The sequence below is a fragment of the Ursus arctos genome, unplaced genomic scaffold (genome assembly GCF_023065955.2).
Source record: "Ursus arctos isolate Adak ecotype North America unplaced genomic scaffold, UrsArc2.0 scaffold_18, whole genome shotgun sequence".
Classification (NCBI taxonomy): Eukaryota; Metazoa; Chordata; class Mammalia; order Carnivora; family Ursidae; genus Ursus; species Ursus arctos.
In genome coordinates, this window is record NW_026622852.1 from 54,736,727 (window position 1) to 54,755,554 (window position 18,828).

Here is an 18,828-nt window from a genome sequence, read left to right on the forward strand (position 1 = left end):
AGGACTGTCCACAGAATGCAAATGGGCCCCATGGCCCGGCAGCCCCCCCCCCCCCACAGCAGGGTCCCGGGAGACCTAGAGTAGCTGCCCGCTGATGTGCATGGAAAACAAATTTCCTGCTCCTAAGGAGCCCCCCAGATCTCTGAACCGAACTGACCTGAACCCCACATCACAGGGTTCCGGACAGCTTCTCCAGCAGGCGGGGTGCTGGTTAGCGCTTGCTAGGGCGAGAGGGTTGTGACTTGTCCTGGGTTCACCCAGTAAATCAGTGAGGTACACACGGGCCCAGCCCCAGCCCCCCCGCCCCCAGCCCAGGGGCCCTGCCTGCTTCCTGGCCGAGGTCACCTCCTCGTGCCACAAAACAGTCCCGTGACAACGTAACAGAGGTTACACTTTTATTTAACATTTAGAGGATTAACGTATAGTTACAAGGTCAATATAAGCCTTCCAATGGAAGCACTTTATTTGGTTTAATTCCATCTCCAGAAACAAATGGGCAATTCTAGAACCTTCACAATGGCAGGGGGCCGTTACAACACTGAGATGCCTCCCCGAAGTTTAGAATTAGTGCCACACACGCAAATAAACCAAACGTTTAAAGGTGCTCGACATCAGGTTAAAATAGAATTTTGGATCAACTCTTTAAAGAAGTGTTTTGACGGCACAAGCGCGGGAGGCGGAGTCATGAGGAAGTATGAAACTAAGATCTCTGGAAAAATACTTAGCATCCGTGTCACTTTTTCACGTTCAGTCCACTCTCTCCTGTAATTACAGATGTCCCCAGAAGGCATGAGGGGGCCTCGGGGCTGCCGCCCGCGAGATAAGCTACAGCTTATCTGGCCTGAGCCTCACAGCCTGGAAGCTTCACGAAAAACCCAGAGGAAAATCCCACGACAGCTTTCCATGCCTTTTTATCTTGCAAAGGAAAAGCCGGGTAAATGACAAGTTCCTCTCTTTCACGTTGTTTTTAGGTCACGTTCAGGGCAGGTGCTTTAAAAGTCATTCTTACAACACTATTCTAGCGTCGGCGGAGAAACGATAGGCATGGGGGGGTGGGGGGGCCGAGAAGCCGATGGGGAGGTTCCCCTGCTCTATGTGAACTGGTCCACACTCCTGTAGAGAAGATTTCCCGGGGGATCCCCAGAGTACAGGATACGCCTCAACTACCCTCTATTGACGCAGCCCCTTGAACGAGCTCAGGGTTGCGGTCTCCGCTTCCCGCACAGCCGGGCCGGAAGGCGAACACCAAGCCTAACACGGAGAAGCACTTACGATCCATTCGTTTTTGGACGCAGGTGGTACAGAAGGAAAAAAAAAAAAGGCGCAGGGGTTACAAGATACGAGCATAGTCTATACCGGGCTTAACAGACGCTAAAAGGACAAATCACTGCAGCCTCTACCATTTTCCCTACGATGCGAGAAATGAATCCGTCCTGACCCCGGAGTACGAAGACGCAATGCACATGAGTTACTGAGGCTCTAAAAACCGATTTAAAAAACCATGTAGCATCCTTGTGGAGTGGAGAGTGGTCAGCTTGGCTTGGTGAGAGTCAGAAGTTCCTGGGGATACCTGACCCCCTCCCCCGCCCCGGGCTGGCGGAGGAGCCCCCCGTGGAGCCACTGGGACTGCGCGTCCTAGCCACACCCCTGAAGATTTGCGGGGACACGGGGGAGACCCGACCCTCCTCGCCCCGGGCATCTATCTGCTAGGCGGCCCTCTCATGAGACAAAGGAGCTCGCTACAGGTGGCCCACCGCCGTTTGTGGGGAACGGAGGCCTGGTGCCCGCAGAGCAGCCCCGAGACCCCCGCAGCCTCAGCCGTCCCTGCAGGTAGACCAGCACTCTTGGACCGAAGGGCCTCGTCCCCTTCAGGGCAAGAGAGAGACAGAGACAGAGAGAGAGAAGGGCCGGCTCATGCTCGCTCATTCGCTCGCCTTGCAACCCCAAGCCACTTCCTCTTCACCTGCTTACCCCAGGCATTTGCTTGCTGGAGGTTTCTTCTAGTCACCGAACTGCTCTCGGGAGGGGGTGCGTGGCCATGGTCAACCTTGGTTTGCTGAAAAAACCCCGTTTTTGGCCCCTGAACACAGGCCCAGCCTTTAGCACCTGTCCCCTTCTTTCCCTGTCCCTTCGGCTCCCGTAAGACATCCTTGTCTTAGATTCGTAAATGTCAAGTTCTGAGGATGTTCGAGGTGACCACCTAGTTACCAAAAGCCAAACGAGAGAAGACAGAGGCCCGATTTCCTTCTTGGGCTTCGGGTGGCGTCTCGTTCCCAGACACTCACAGCCAGGGCCTCTCCCGACTGTGTCTGCACTGGAGAAGGGAAGCTACGCTGCTCGAAGACATGAGGGGACACGGGCCACACGGCCTCGCGTTCTCCTCAAGGACCCGTAAGAGGCAGGAAACTTCGCTCGAAAAGCCAACTCAGTCCAGTCTCCGTGGCGCACGGAGCACGTGAGCACATGAGGCCGCTGTCGCCGCAGGACCACCTGAAGGACCGCAAGCATCACGGGGTCTTTGGTGAGGAAAGCGCTAGAATCCTGAGAATGCGAATCTCGGAATTCTCGGGAAGACAGGCATTCTCACTTGGCAACGAGCTAACGCTGGGGTGAGACGCCCCGCGCGTCCAGGGCCGCGACCCGCCGCTCTCGTTCACAGGGCGATGGAGGAGAGGTGGGGGCTGGGACCTCCCCTCACCCCATGAAAGGCGGACCCCAGCTTCTGCGTGTAGCCCTCAGGATGGAATTGGACTTCCAGTGTAGACCTTTCCAGGCCACGGAGCATAGGCCTCAAATAAAACCGCGTGTGTGTGTGCATGCCACGGAGGGGGAGGCATGCATGGGCACACCTGCGGGTCCCCCGGGGCCCCCCACGGACACGCTCAGGCCATGAAATGTTGCGAGGGCTGATGTTTAGTACGAGGAGAGGACCCCTAAGCAGGAAAGGGCCACCGAGGAGTCGACGGACCTGGGACACGGGAACCCATCCGTGACATTCGGGCGCTCAGTCCTCCTGGCGCACACCTGACCCTCCTTGTCCAGATTCTGTTAGTCTCCCCCAGGGAGACCAGTGGCGAAGTTTTCACAAAAGGCACAGTGTGAACCATGGACAGGTCAGGATGCGCCAGGTAGACTGGGGGCCAAGGCAGGGGCCCCGAAGGAGGGAGCAGGTGTCTAGCTGCCTTCCGTGGCCCCGCGTGGGGGGGGGCAGGGACAGGGACAGACCTGCCCCCGGAGAGGTGGCCGGACGGGGCCATGGGAGGAGCCGGGCCAGGAGAAGCATGCTGTCGAAAGAAAAAAAAAAAAAAAAGGCAAGCAGCCGCGTGGTGGGTGGGGGGACGTGGCTTCTGGCTGAGACGTCGGAGGGCCGCGGGCCGGCCCAGCCCGGGAGCCGTCTGTGCGCGCGGGCGCCCAGGCCTGTGGAGACAAGCAGACCGAAGGGTTTCTCCCGGGAAGGCTCACCGAGGCTCTGGCTCCGGCAACCGCCTCTAGGGATCTACAACACAAAAAGAAGAGAAAGACTGTTTAGAGGGAGGCCGGCGGCCGGGGCAGGCCCGTCCGGTCTGCAGACCGCACCACCCGGGGGGGGGGGGGGGACAGCTTTAGAGCAATGGGCTGTTACCACGGGCACGTCTGAGATAAGGAACTTTCACGGTTTCAGGTCGGCTAGGGGCTGGCCTTCCCTTCGGGGGGGAAGAGAGGCCCACCCGAGACCCGCGCCCCATCCACCCCGCCGCCAACCCCTCTTTCTGGGTCTGCTGAGCGCCGGAAGAAAGAAACGGGACCCGCTTCCAGGAGGATGCCAGGAATTTCAAGGCCCGATTCTCTCCCCGACCGACCGACACTCTCGGTGCTTTACAAAAACATGTCAGATCGGGGCGAAAAGGACAAACGTGTCACTCAGCGTCTACTCAGAAATCCACAGTGAAAGTTCTTCATCTGGAGGGGGCAGGAGAGGAAGGACAGACAGACTCGTAAAGCCCTCAGGTGCACACAGGGCGAGAGACAGAGAAGGTGTCGTCATTGAAAAGGGGGGGCGGGGGAGGGCGAGGGCAGAATTTTTAAAAAGCATTTGGCTGGAAAAGCTCCCCATGACTGAAGACAAAAGAGTTAAATACCCGGATTACACAGAATCATTTTCTCGGAAGGTGAAAAATCATTTAAAATACACAACACTGAGAAAAATACGTTTATTAGAGAGGCAGGTACGAGGGTACAACTAAGAGGAGCCAGACAGGTTCTTTTCTTTCAGGGTGAGAGAGAGAGAGACAATCATGTTGGCCGTATTGGAACGAAACTTACTCAGAACACAAGTGTCTACAATAAGCTCAGGCTGGAGCAGCCGGCAGGGGACCTAGTCCTTCCGGCTTCCCCAGCGGTTACAAAAACAAAAACGGTCATTAGGCAGCGAATCACCAATAAAACAAACAGACAAAAGAGTCAAACGTTAAAACAACGAATTCAAGTCATCCTTTTAGTTTTTAAATGGCAGCATATACAAATATGGGGGGGCTGGGGGCTGGGGGGGGGGATCACGGACGGATTTAACAGAAAGCAATTTAAAAAACCAAACCAAACCATAAATGAAGATAGTCACAATCCAGCTGACCCGTTGGAGGTTCCTCTAGTCTAAATATTTTGGCAATTATTAAATAGTCACATCGTAGACAACACGCACACGCGCACACACACACACACACGGGCACAAAACAGCTGCTTTGAGTTCTGGGCACCAGGAAGCAGCAGCCCCACGGGCTGGGGGGGGTTTGTGGGGGGGTGTGTTCTTGGGGGTGCCGAGCAGATTGAGAAACCAGGTGGGGGAAGACAGGCTTCTACACATTCACGAGTAACCTCTGTGTGTCTAAAATAAAAGCAGAAAACTTCACCCACAAGCCCAGACTTGGCTTCTTTTAGCACGTAACCTTTTCAGGGGGTGGGGGGGCTGTATAGAAAAAAACCAAAGTATACTCTGGGCGGAAATGGGAATTCAGATTCTTTGGGAATGGTTTCAGGACTTCTGCTAATACTTGGTGCATTGACCGGCTGGCACCGAGGCACTGTTCGGTCCTCCTCCCCAGCTGCCTGTGCTAAGGGCCTGAGGCACACAACTGAAAATCAGGAGCCTTCCATTACGCGCCCAAACCCACCCCCTGCCCCTACCAACCAACTGAGCCGTTTCCTGAATCAAATTTGCACAACTGTTAAGGAAAAAAAAAACTAAATAAATAAACCCACAACAACGTCATGGAATGCCATACTTTCCAAGGGAGGCTTGCAAAGGTTCATGTTGTCTTGGCCATTTTAAGACTTTTTTCAGTGTTTGGTAGCAGTTCACAGGCTGGAAATGAGTCCCAGCATCGGACAGAAAGCTCTGATTTTAATATCTGCGGTCCCCTGTTCGCCTGGGTCCATGCCCAGTGCTGTGACCTCCCCCAGCTCGTGAGGAGGAAGCCCCATGGTTTCAGGGTCAGCCGAGTTACTTGCGGCAAATACTTAAAAAGGGGAACAGAAACGATCTTCCTGAGAGGTCTGGGGTCCAGGGTGAGTGGCTTTATCGATATTACGTCAGCAAAGGTAGAAAAAGGCAAAAGAAATCTGAATCATAAAATGGTATTTTAAAAAGCGGGCTGACCGATGGCAGTTTCCTGCTCTTGGCTGTATACTATGGTCACGTCAGAAGTCACCATGGGGGGACACCGGCTGAAGGGTACAGGGGACGGCTCGGTACGGTCTTTGCAACTTCCTGGCAATCTATCATTATTTCACAATAAAACGTGTTTTAAAAATCAGGCTGTCGTTAAGGTTTACTAAATTCCATTTTGGTGGTCCTTGGGCAACGTAGCAACCTTTCTGCTAGAATCTACGACAAGTGCCTGTAACTGCGGCCAGGTGCCTGACCCCGATCACCAGCTGCTGTTGCTTTTTAAATCAGCTCTTTTTTTTTTTTGGGTAGAATCAGCTTTAAATCGACTTGCGCTTACAAAAGGAGCTCACATTCGGGGGGAAAAAAAAAAAAAAAAAAAAAAAAAAACAAAAGGAGCTCACAGTGTAAAAGCAAGGAGCTAATTTCCTATTTAAAAAGTAGGAAGGACATGAATAAATAATTCTGGAAGCCCCATAAAAAGAAAATCAGAACCGGACAGCTTTAGTGCGAGCCATTCATAGCTGGTTCTCTGTGACCTCGGGGTAGATTCTTGAACCGGCCACACGCACCGGGCCGGGTTCCTATCTCCATGCACGGGATCGATTTCCCTACCTCTGTTGCCAACTTAAAAATGCAAATCCCCACGCGACCCAGATTCCTTGCAAGATGGTGAAATACTTTATTTCACTCTGGCTCTGGCTCATTACATAAAACGAGCTAGCAATTCTGAAACGATTCTCAGTAGATTCATACTTTTGGGAATTAAAGATGCCAAGGATTAAAAACAAAAAAACAAAACAAAACAAAACCCGAAACACGTCTGCGAAGTGATGAGCTGGGTCTGCGTGTGAAGCAGCTGCCGCTCCGGTTCTATTTACAGCCCCACCTGGGGACGTGTGAGCTGAATACAGCCGCACTTGCCACAAAACCTCTAACAGAAGCACTCCGGTTTGCGTAGGTTATGGAAACAGCAAGCAGGGCGTCTGATGGACGGCCACGGCAGCGGGGAGCTCGGCGGTCTCCTGTAAAAGTCGCCTGGTTCATTGTTAACCAAGCTTTTCCAGATTTCAGTTGGTTGTCTGGGATCCCGCAGACGGGAGAGGATACTCACGGCGATCTACCAACGATCTCAAACACGTTTAAGGAAAGATACGCACTTCGAGTACCCATCTAGGACTCGTCCTACCCTTTCCTCCAGGAGGGGGAGGTTTCATTGAGGACTTCCTCCAAAGCCAATGATTGTAAGATCAGAAAGACTAGCGAAGTTCAAGTTATTAAGTTACAAAATGTGACATTCTAAGGGTCTTACCCGCCCCTCTGATGCGTGGGGGCTTTTAAATTCAGAAATAGCGATTAGAAGCTAGAAGGCAACTTATTTTTTGGACACCTACACAGACACTGCCAGAGGAAGGACTGTTTATCCCATTTCAAATGACAGAATTGCAAACTGGCAGTTGGCAGCTTTACGCGACATATTTCATGAGCAAGTGAAACGTGATTATATCAAAACTAGCCAAGGAAATTCGGGTGTCGAACGCCTACAAGCCCACCGCGTGGCCATGTGCCAGCACGCACTCCGGTGTCCTCCAGCCAGGCTTTGGAAGAACCGCCCGGAACAGTCATAGTTGTGGGGAGAGACAACTCCAATTTTTTTTTTAACAGTTTTGTTTTTGTTTAAGTTGTATTAAATATAAGTCTTAGCACCTTTGGCATTTTTGTCCAAATAGACTTCGACGTACGAAGTGGGGACATAACCCTCTTCATCTTCATTTCTCCGAATGCGGGTCCACCCGTCGCCTTTGTCTTCCTCGATCACGTACAGTGTTTCTCCTTCAACCACGGAGATGGTCCCTTCATTCTGACCTGCAGGAGCAAGACCGGAATGCGTCAGGCTTCTCGTCACGTCCAGGCGGGGCGCAAACAGGGAGCTTGGCAATGAAAGAGGCGCAGGGAGCGAGTGACAGATGCACGGACCCCTCCCCCGGTTGCTCTGCAAGGGCTCCTCCCAGGCAGAAGCTTCCAGGCCTTCCCCCTGCGGCTCCCAGGGACCCTTCTCCAGCTCCTCCAGGGAGCCCTCCCTTCCATCCCAGGAAGCCAGGTGCCTCCCCAGGGGACATCTTTGCTCTGCTCTTCCTCTGTCTCTTGCGGGGAGTGTATGCTTAATGGCTTTAATGACACCTTTTCGGACACTATCGCCACTTCTCTGTCTCCCATCCCGGTTCTTGTCCGTAGCTAAGGTTCCACTTCTCTCTCTGCCTAAAACACGGGTCCACCTCCAATGTTGCCCTGGTCCTAAACCTGGGCTCGCTGTGTCTCCTCCCCAACTACAACTTCCTCCTACCTCCCCACTCTGGGGGGAGGGGCAGGAGGGCACCTTCGGAATCCTCTCCCTTTCCTCCTGTCTTTGTTCCCCGCTTCCAATCAGCCAGGGGTCTGGGCAGTGTGCTGACTGCGGCCTCTCCGGGCCCACTCTTTAACTGGGGTCCCCAAGACCACCTGCTACAGTAATTGCCCAAGACTAGTGCCCCACGGCTCACGTGGCATTCTCAAGGGCAGACTGCCCGGAGCTGCTTACAGGGGTGCCGCGGGGGTGGGGCCGAGGTGTGGGAATGAGGTTAAGTTGGTGACGTTGAACCTGGTGCTTTCTTGTCCCACTGAACACGTGGGGAGGTCTGTAAATCCATCTGTCCCGGAGCTTCCCCAAACCTACCTGAGCTCAGACTGCTTCACCACCGTATTCTTAATATCTTTCTACGGAACATCGTTCTGGCAACTCTAGGCTAGTCTGCCGAACCCTTCATCCCTGTTCTCCGATCGCTCCCACACACGTGACAATACACGTCCTCGGGTACAGCTCCAACGGCATCAACACTCTGCTCAAGTGCTTTCCACGGCTCCTCATCGTTGCCAAATAAAATCGAAACGATTGTCTTGCCCACCACCTCCCCCCTCAGTGACACCACTGCTCCCACCCGAGACCTCTGAGCTCCAGCCACACGAGCCCACGCTTCCCTCACCTCCCCACCTCGGATGGACAGCAGCCCGGAGAGTTCCCGGAATTAATTCTCTTGAGGAGGTGAGCTCGCTGTCCCATGAACCCCCAGCACTCTGTACCCCCGCCTTGGTGAGTGCTACCAGCTGACCTCCCCCAAATGTGTGTCTGCTCTCTTTCTCCAGGGGCAGAGGCACGCCAACCCACCCGCATCCCACCCCTCTGGGGGCTTTCCAAGACAGGAGCTCCCAGAAATACTGAATGAACAGATGAAATCATCATTATTCCACACTATCTGCGGCAAGAAAGCTCCATGAAAACTGTTCCACCTTATGGACCAACAGGCAAAATATGCAGCCATGGACCAAATAATGATGATGCTGACAGTGAGCAGAACAATAGGGTAAGATGCGAGAGAAAGATCTGGAAGGGTTCGGAAGAAGGTCCAACCACAGGAGGAGAAGGGACAGCGTGCGCAAGCGGGGAACCGGGCGGACGCGGGTCACCTTCGAATGTGTAGAGGGCTTTGCAGGTCCCGATGGCGGGCAGGGGCTCCTCCTCGTCAAACTCGTCGTCGAAGTCCGTGGCCAGCACCTTCACCTCACCCTCCTGACTCTGGTCCTCCGTGTAACTGCCATCCGGGCTGCTCAAGAAAGGAAAACGCACAGCAACTATAGCGACTGCCCAGCGGGGCGCCCGCACCCCCGACTGCTGCCACCAAGGCCATCTCAGGTCACCCTGCCTGCTCCGTCGCTGCCCCGTGTGGCACTGGGGACCCGTGCGCTGGGGGAAGGGCAGGTCAGGCATCGCGGGCTCTCTGGTGCCGAGCAAGTGCCTTACTCTGGTTTCCAGACTCCAGAATCGGACCAGGAACACAGAGCAAAGCTGCACCCCAGCGGACAGCAGGCGCGGTACAGATACTGTACCTCTCGCGGTCCTGGGCACAGTTGTTGACCGTGGCCGGGTTCTGGGCGTCGAACATTCCACTCTGCCGGCGGGCCTGCTCGCTGCGGGCTGGCAGCCTGCCTTCCACCTCGGCCAGCCAGGCCTGCAAGCAAAATCACCAAAGACGCTGGTCTGAGCTCAGCTGAGGGCCCGACCAAGGAGTCTTAAAGGCCCCCAATTTGGGGGGCTTGATGGTCCCTGAGTCTTTCGAGAAGGATCACACGGGGGGGTCTCCAGTGTCTGTGCATTCGGCTGCAGAAGGTACCCACAGGCAACTGCTTCCAGGGCATCTCACGTTGGAGACGTAGAAGCAAGCGTGTTTAGGCGCCGGACTGTGTTAGACTCTTGGGCTTTTTTAACTTTTCTTTTTTTTAAGTAGGCTCCACGCCCAGCGTGGCGCCCAGCGCAGAGCTGGAACTCACAACCATGAGATCAAGACCTGAGCTGAGATCAGGCGTCGGATGCTGAACCGACTGAGCCACCCAGGTGCCCCTCTACTCTTGGGCTTTTAAAAACAGCTCTGTGACTTCGGATAAGTCGCTTCTAGTTCCTTCTGGTTCCAAAATTCCGTGACAGCGAGGTTCCCCTGGAGACGAGGAGAATCCCGCCGCACGTGAGCCGTGACTTAGTCTGAAAGCGACACCCATCTTTCCTTGTTTTGAGGGGCGCCACTCTTTTTAACAGCTAAGAAACGTGCATACAGGAAATCAAATAAGATAAAAGATAAAATTATTTTGGGCAACATTTGAAATAGTGTCAAAACGGCCGAACGATAAAAATGACCAGGAAAGGACACTTCGAGGCTCTAAGCACTCCAACAGTAGTAACTGGCTGACGGACTCCAGGAAGCATCTTAAAAGCCGCACTGACCCTTCATGGCTACAAGTAACCTATTTCGACGGAAGCGATCAGTCCCTGGTGTATTTTCCCATGTTCTGCAGCCTTGAAAATTTGTGGGTAAAAGAAGCCATTTGTCCATAGCTCTTGAGTGCTCCTCTCTCTCCCTGAAACATTTATTTATCTTTCCTACTCATTTCTAATTTGCCACCTCTATAACCCCTGAAAACGGGTCCTTTGTAAGAACCGTATGTTTCTGACTTGGTTTTTTTAGCCCCTGGATTCACGGTGGCACGTTCCAGCTGTATCCGCCACCAACAGACGCAGGAACAGGACAGATGAAGCGAAACACTTAAACCAAAGAACAACATATACAAATACGACTGTGACTGGTGTCATTTTGGGGGGCATCCTGGGCAGAGGGCATGCCGAGGGGCAGCACAGCCGCTGGGTGACCGCTTTTCCTTTTACCATGGTTCGCCAAGCCCCCCGACACTTCCAGCCGCATCTCTTGCACGAATCGCTGGCGCTCGACAGCCTCCACACGCCACGACCCCCAGCCCTTCCTCGGTTTCTCTTTTTTTCCAACAGAGCTTTTCACCCACAGCTTTTTCATACCTCAAATTTCTGGGCTTCTAGCCGCAGTTTTTCTATATTTTGGCTGACTTCGGTTAATTTGTGATCCAAACTGGCTGGGTCTCCCATCTGAGGATTCTTTAGGTAAACATCTTTCATTTTTGTGATGGCATCTCTGAAAAAAAAAAAAAAGGAGCAGGACGCGGTAAAGGTGAATGTCACCCGCCAAGTGTATTCTCCCACCACCTTGAACGCCGTGTGAACGGGAGCACGGGAAGACGGTGTCACTGCCTGGGTTGGAAGGGAGGACTGGGGCCTGTTTTCACCCTAAAACTCCATATAAGATTTTGGCTCCCGAGGTCTGTATAATCCAGAGACGGATATTAAAATTTCAGTTGCCTTTTCTGAATGGTATCTGGTACCTCCCACGCCCCCAGCAATTGAGAAACATAAATCAATCCCATCCCTCATCCCTCCCTTCTCCCCAAACAACAACAAAAACAAACAAAGCCCAAATATCCAGGCGCACATTCTTCGTGCAAACCAAAGCTCCAGCTGGCACCCTGGGTCTCGTGGGCTACCATATGTTCCCCTCCTGGAGAAGCAGAGTTAACGGCTTTGGAAATTTTATTACACACTCTTTCAACTATTAAGAAACCAAACCCACAGTTGGTATCCATGACAGGCGGGCAACTGAGCCTCAAAGCGACAGATCGCAAGATTCCACACCCTTCCTGACATCGCGCTGGCGGCCCGCCCGCCCGCAGCAGCCTGAGTAAATGAATCCCTATAGGAGCGTTGCAGCCAGGCTTGGGCCTATCTCTGGGACCAAAGAACTCTATTAATTTTGAACTCTGGCTCTGAGGGACTTTCAGTAGGGTTCTGCAGGGTTCGAGATGTTAAAAGTTTAGAGCAAATGACTCTGCAGGTGGGAAGGGTCCAACTTTAATGAGCTTCAGTAAAAGGCAGCCTCAACCTGTTATGCGACATAAAACCAATGAACCAAACCCTATTTTGAGTCATGGGAAATAGTTTAACTGAAAATACAGAAATAACAGGAAGAGAAGTTCCACAAGTCCTCACCAGGCCTGGGCCCACCCCCTTGCATCTGAGCCCATCCGTCCTGTCCTGCTGCCTCTCTGTGGATACTGACTGTTCATTTTCCCGGAGGTCACATCTCCACTAGAGCCCTCCCCCCACCTGCACTCCCCGCCCCCTGACTTTGCTCCACTTCCTTCTTTCCCACAGCGCGTATCACTTTCCAACATTATGTGACTTGTTATTATGCTTATTATTGTTGACTGTCGGTCTCTTCCTACTAGAATGGAAGCTCTCTGAGGAAGCTCTACGGGCTCAAGCTCTTTTGTTAACTTGGTATCTCCCCAGTGACGGGACACTGCGTGGCACACGTAGATGATCAGTAAGGATCTGCGATGAATAAATGCTCTTACAACAAACAAACTGTAACGTCCACCTTTACCCAATTCTTCTCTTGACTTTATGGCTACACCTCCAGCTACTGCCCTATCTCTCTGCAAAACTTCTCAAAAGACTGGTCGAGATTCATTATCTTCGATTCTCCTCCTCCTGTCTCTCCTGATAGGTCTCTCCAGAAGTTTAATTTTATTCATCTTTTCAAGGAACCAACTTTTGGATTTGTTGACCCTCTTTGTTGTGTGCGTATGTTTTTCTGTGGCATTAATTTACACCCTTTCCTCGCTTCTGTTTTCTTCGGTTCAATTTGCTCTGCTTTTTCTAACTTCTTGAGATGGATACTTAGCTCACTGATGTTTAGTGCTTTTTGTTTTTAATATGTATGGAAAGCTATAAAGTTCCCCTTATGAGCGTTGCCTTAGTGACCGCCCAGTAACTGATGTGTAGAATGGTTCAGGTTCAGCTCCGCTCCGTGTATTTTCCCATGTCTCTTATGATTTCTTCTTTAGTCTCAGAATTATTCAGAGCTACATTTCTTAATTTCTAAATGTTTGTTATTGGTACCCAGCTTTACTGCAGACTTCAGACAACACACCTTAAATGGTGTCTACCCTTGGATGTCTGTGGAGATTTGCTTCAGGAAAACAGGATATGCTCAATTGCTGGAGATATTCTGTGTGCTTGAAAAGAATGTGCACAACGCAATTACTGGGCAGACATGTCTGAGGTCAATTTTGTCAATTATACTATGTAAGTATTCTCCCTCAATCTGTTAATCTGTTCTATCAGTTACTCAGAGAAGTGCATTAAAAATCTCCTCCAACAATGATGTGTTTGTATTTCTTGAACATATTCATGTCAAAGGCTAACAGCATAACCTTTTCACGTTTTGAGGTCATACAGTCCTACAGCTTTAAACTGAGCTGCCTGTTACTCGAAGCATTGAAGTTATGAAGTTGACCTTCTTGAGCTGAATAGTCTGAGGGGTTTTTTTGGCCTGAAAGTCAGTCTTCCTCTGGTTGGCACTGGCCAACCAGTGGATGGTGTATCTTTTTCCATCCTTTTATTTTCAACCTTTCTATACCTTATGGGTTTTTTATTTTTTAATACCTTATGAGTTAGATGTGCCTTTTGTAGGTAGCATATGGGTGGATTTTGTTTGTTTGTTTTTCAGTCTGAAAATCTAATGGGACGTGTGGTCTGTTGGCACTGAACACACCCATTTTGTTTTACGGATGCTACGTGCCAGGCATTGGTCCAAGCACCTCCCATACACCGACACATTTAATCCTCACTACTAACTTCCTTTTCAAGATGAGGGAACCGAGGTAAGGTTAAGAGGTAAAGATCAAGAAGAGGTTAAGAAGCTTGTCCAAAGTCTGCAACAGAAATAGGTGGAACCAGGTTTGAACCCAGGGTATATTCATTTTTTTTTTAAGTTTTATTTACTTAAAGTCATCTCTGTACGCCACGTGGGGCTCGAACCCACGGCCCCGAGATCAAGAGTTGCATGCTCCTCCAACTAAGCCAGCCAGGCAGCCCTGAACCCCAGGGTATTTTAAATCTACCCTCACTCTTTGTGCTTTTGGTTAGTCCTGTCTTGTTCCTCGTGAACAAAATGTAAGTTGCCTGAGAACGGAGGTTTTCGTGTGTTTTGTTCATTGCTTTATTCCCAGGGTCTAGGATATTTCCTTGTATACAGTAAATGCTCAATAAACAGTCATCTGGTAAATGGTTATACAGGATTTGCTTTCTTACCAGCAAGGCTGCTGTGAGGGTTAAAAGGTTAACCAGCTTCCATGGCTACAACCCAAGTGGCAGAGAAATTTTTTTGTATAATTATCGGACAATAGTGTCCATGACCTTCCGCAGTGTCATTTCGGAGAGCGAGTCCGAACTTACTCCCGTGCAGAGTGTAACTGCTCACTTACCCAACAGCCCGAGCTCTCACTGGTTTACACATGCGTGACCCTTTTGATATTTGGTCCCATGTGTAATAAAAATGGTAAATAAAACATTTTCATCTCGTGAGGTGTATTTCTAACACAAAACAAAACCAAAGTTAATTATACGTGCCGCTATTTGTTACGCCCTGTAACAGGCTTTATAAACCACCCATCTGGGGCGCCTGGGTGGCTCAGCTGGTTGAGCGCCTGACTCTTGATTTCGGCTCAAGTCATGATCTCAGGGTCGTGGGAGTGAGCCCCGCATCGGGCTCTGCTTGCGAGTTTCTCTTTCTCTCCCTCTGCCCCTCCGTACCCTTGCCACGCTCTCTCTCGCTCTCTCTAAAAAAAAAATTTTAAATATAAATAAATAAATAATTAATTAATTAATAAAACCACCCATTTTTCAGGAGTTGCTCTACCAGAGGTAAAAGAATAAACAACTACTTTTCTTTTGCCATGTACGAGCCCAGCTTTGCCGTAACTAAATTTATGTAGACTCACTTTTTGGCCTGTTTACAGGGCACAAAATCTCAAGTCACCTTTCAGAAAATCTCAAATAGATGAATGATTCACCTAATTCACTCAGGGAGAATTATAAAGGGAGAGACAATTAATAAAGTGGCTTTTCAATCAGGATCATTAGCAAGTGACAGAAAAGATCTACAAGTTATAAACGTGGAAGGGAAGTGCAAATGAAGAGACACCAAATCTTCTCTTCTTCTTTTTCGCATATATACCATCCTGGGATCAAACTTACAAAACAGCTCAGAAAACCAGGAGACCCAGCGGTGGGATCGTGACGCAGGAGCCTCTCGGGAGCGGGCCAACATCACACCCCTGATGGCTGGTGGTGTGTGTGATGAGACGTGCTGTGACGGGTTTTCTACACGCCATCAGTATGCTCTACGACAAGATAAGGAGTCACGAGAACCTCTGGGAAGACTGACTGTCACTTGTCCTCAAATAGAAAGACAAGGACATTTCAGACCCAAAGCTAGAATACGGGGCAAGGGAGGGGGGCAGGATTCACGCCACGTTTCTCTTCCTCGTTTGTACGAAACACTCAGCTACCTACTCATGACTGAAGAAAAGACGAGGGTGGGGGATGGGTGAAACCAGTGAAGGGGGCTCAGGGGACACTTGTCGTGATGGGCACCGAGTCACGTACAGAAGTGTTGAATCACCATATCGTACACCTGAAACTAACACAACTGGAATGAAAATTTAAAACTTAAAAAGAAATAAAAATTAAAAAAAAAAAAGAAGTATGGAAACACAGAAAAAAAAAAAAAACCGAACGTATTTTGTTCCCCAAACTCAGAGTAAAACCTATTTGTTAAAAGAATTCTCCCGCTCTGTAATGAAGCCGTCCGGCAGACCTTCCGTGAAACACACACGGCTGAAATAATCACGTCTCTTGAAGCTATTTCAGGATTTCCCATCTTTCCACACTGAACGCGAATTTCTTAGTAAGTCCTATCGCTTCACTCTACCTTTGATCCATCTCCTTCTGAATTTCTTTATTTAATTCATCGACTTTCTGCTGCAGCTTTTTCCGTCTCTGCTCGGGCGGGAGGTTGCTGAAATCCTCTGGCGTGGCGCCCTGCGAATGCAAACAGGTGTGAGCCGGCGCTCCTCCTGGAGGACAGACCCCGAGGGAAGCCCGCAGGACACGTCATTCCCCAGACACCGGGGGATGCAGAGGTCTGCATGTGTTTCCGTGAACTAAAGGGAAGCTCTTTCCCACGACACCCAGCGGAGACGCAAGATCAGTGCATGCAAACTGCAAAAGAGTCCCACACACCGGTTCGGGGTCCAGGCTTGCTGGCCAAACCATCTCTGGCAAGGCAGGGGGCAAGGCTGCAGAAGGAGGGAGGGGAAGAAACAATTCTGACCCTCGCGAGAATCGATGGAAAACGAATTCTGAGGCAGGTACCTTCACTTGACCGCCAGTGTTGGTGGCAACACCGGAGTTTGAAGGAAGTCTGAAGTCTCTGCTCCCTCCATACGACACAGGGACAAGTGCCCCTGTCATCAACGGTCTCATGCCGCTTAACACCCTACTCTGAGCCTTTCTTCCCACTTCTCCACACAGGCTGAGGCCAAAAGTTTCCATCCCCACCAAGTGACAGATGGGACATCTGGTTCCTCAGAGAATGTGGGGGAAAAGGACATTAAAACATCTATCTTCCCCCCCTCTCCCCGCACTCTCCCCTCCGCGGCCTCTAAAAGCCTGGTCACTCCTTTTTGACATCTGTAGGGTGACCTCAGAAAATCCACATAGAATACGCTCCCCGACCTCCACACCAACGTCCCAGCGTCCGAAATCCATGCCAGCTGTTTCCAATCCAGCAGAAGGAGCCTATTTTGATATCTTGATCTCTTTTCAGAAACAATTACTATCTTTCCTTGGTGCATACAATTTCGGTAGATAACATCAACAGCGAGCTTCCAGACTCCTGCAGATGCTTACGTGTCAGAAGCCGCAGCTAGAGCTGCTGGCGATCAGGGTCTTTGCTTCAATGAAGCGATTGAGAAATGTACTCAATCGCCAGGGATAAGCCAAGGAATCAGGCTGGCTTGGGAGCGTGGGTGGAAGAGACAGGACCCGGATAATGTAATTCCAAAATCGAGCTGAATTTGCCAAGCAGCTGACATGGTGCTTGTGACCGAGGTTCCTTGGCTGCTTAGGACAGAACGCCAGGCTGCTGTGCTGGGAGCATGTGATCACGCTGGGGTGTGCGTGTGCACGCGTGCCCGCGTGTATAAGAGTGAGAGAGAGAGGTGAGTGAGACCAGAACACAAGTGGCTAGTCCCTCATGGCAGGCCAAGCAAGTTCAGTTGCCTCTAAAGCTAAGATGAACCAAACTCATCTTCAATATAGAAATGATCACCCCTGTTTTTTCTGTCCCCTGCACGATCATTGTGTTGGAATACCGGAGAGCTGAATTATGAGCTGTTACTTCGCTCAGCTCCGTCACCGAGCCTGAGACCCTGTATTCATGCTGGGTTTACTTAAATCACATCAGCACGTTTTCCAAAATCGAGGGGATTGTTTTGTTTTTCGGTTCTGGAATGCAACCAAACAAAAGACACGCTACTGCTTCGGAAGCCAGGACACCCAGGGAGCGCTCAGTGTTAATTCCTTAATAGTTACTAAGCCTAACTACGGGCTAGGAGTCCCAATGAATTTTTTTCTCCAAAGAATGGAAAAGTTCTCATCTCTGCACTGGTGAATACGGTAGCCGCACACGGCAACTGAGCATTTGAAACGCGGCCAGTGCAACCGTGGAACCGAATTTTACATTTTTATTGGATTTTAATTAATGAACATTTAAATAGGCACATGTGATGGGTGGCAACCACAGGGGACACAGATGCAGACTCAGCAGGTGTAAGTCTGCAGTGGTGTATAATACACACAGTACTTGTGACTTACAAACAGATACCCTAGACGGCAAAAAATTTAACTTTAACTATTTACAAAAACTAAAAACCATTAAATAATAAAAAATGAATTAGGTCCCTTTCAATAGGTATTCTGTGTTTCCGTATTGTTATTTAGACACTAATCTCGTGAACTGTGCCTTAGACAAACTTCGCATTGCCTTTGGAGATTCAGGTCACGGCTTCTTCTAGATCCAAAGGAGCGTCCGGTGTCTGGAAGTACCTTAAAAGGCCATTAAGGCTTGGATTATTTTAAGCAATACTCTCACCTATGACTTGTTTTGCCATGAAGGAATTTATGTTTCTAGCTTTGAGTCACAGTAGACGTTCTGAAATCCCTGGAGTGGCCCAGTTCTCAAAGAGACTGGTCCCACAGGTGGCGCCGGTTTTGCAACAGGGGGCCAAGGCGTCTGTGGATCTTTTACGTGGCTGCGGCTCTCGGAGGAGCTTGTTTTACATACTTCTGGAATCAAATGCTTACTCCTGAGGCTCTCCCCCCAACAGCACAAGCATGAGCTGTTTCCTGAGATTTTACCCTTTTTTCCACCCCAGGCATCTTTGGGCAACACTTCTCTTCTTCACTGGCTTCCAAGTAATGGTATAAAGCAACAGTTTATATAACTTTATATATATTATATATATAGGGATATACATACGCCTTGCTAGCACGTCAGCAAAAGAAGATCTTCAGAAAGAGCGAGCAAGAAACCCCAGTACCTGAGAGGCTCTTACTTAAATGATTCCGTTTCTCCCAAATTCATGCTGCCTCCAAACGCAGTTCATTGCAACATTTCGAATGTTTTCCTTCTCGCAGAGACCTTCATTAGGGACTCGTGTGGGGATTTGATTTCACAGTCTAAGAAATGTTCCATTTAATAAAACATTCGTTTTCTCTAGGGTTGGGTTGGTTGCCAAATCCTGAGTCAGGCTGAAAAATTCTGGATATCCACACGTATATGTATCCACATACAGACAAGCAAATACGGACGTAAGGATGACCAGAAACT

The 18,828-nt window shown here is 50.2% G+C and overlaps 1 protein-coding gene across 16 annotated transcripts in view; it reads right to left on the reverse strand.

Moving 5' to 3' along the window:
- Positions 1 to 381: 381 nt before the first annotated feature.
- The window catches only part of FNBP1 (formin binding protein 1), a 133,190-nt gene continuing 114,743 nt past the window's right edge, over positions 382 to 18,828 (reverse strand). For 5 of the 16 annotated variants that reach the window (XM_026514183.4, XM_044389676.3, XM_026514181.4 and 2 more), the window contains 5 exons: positions 15,868 to 15,977; positions 11,037 to 11,169; positions 9,563 to 9,684; positions 9,143 to 9,282; positions 4,177 to 7,507 (listed from right to left, as the gene is read on the reverse strand). In XM_026514183.4, the coding sequence (XP_026369968.1) occupies positions 7,329 to 7,507; positions 9,143 to 9,282; positions 9,563 to 9,684; positions 11,037 to 11,169; positions 15,868 to 15,977 (684 nt within the window). In that variant the 3' untranslated portion in view covers positions 4,177 to 7,328. Of the gene's footprint in view, positions 3,497 to 4,176; positions 7,508 to 9,142; positions 9,283 to 9,562; positions 9,685 to 11,036; positions 11,170 to 15,867; positions 15,978 to 18,828 lie in introns of those variants that run through there. The other 11 variants (XM_048223411.2, XM_048223409.2, XM_048223407.2 and 8 more) reach the window with 3 other exon arrangements.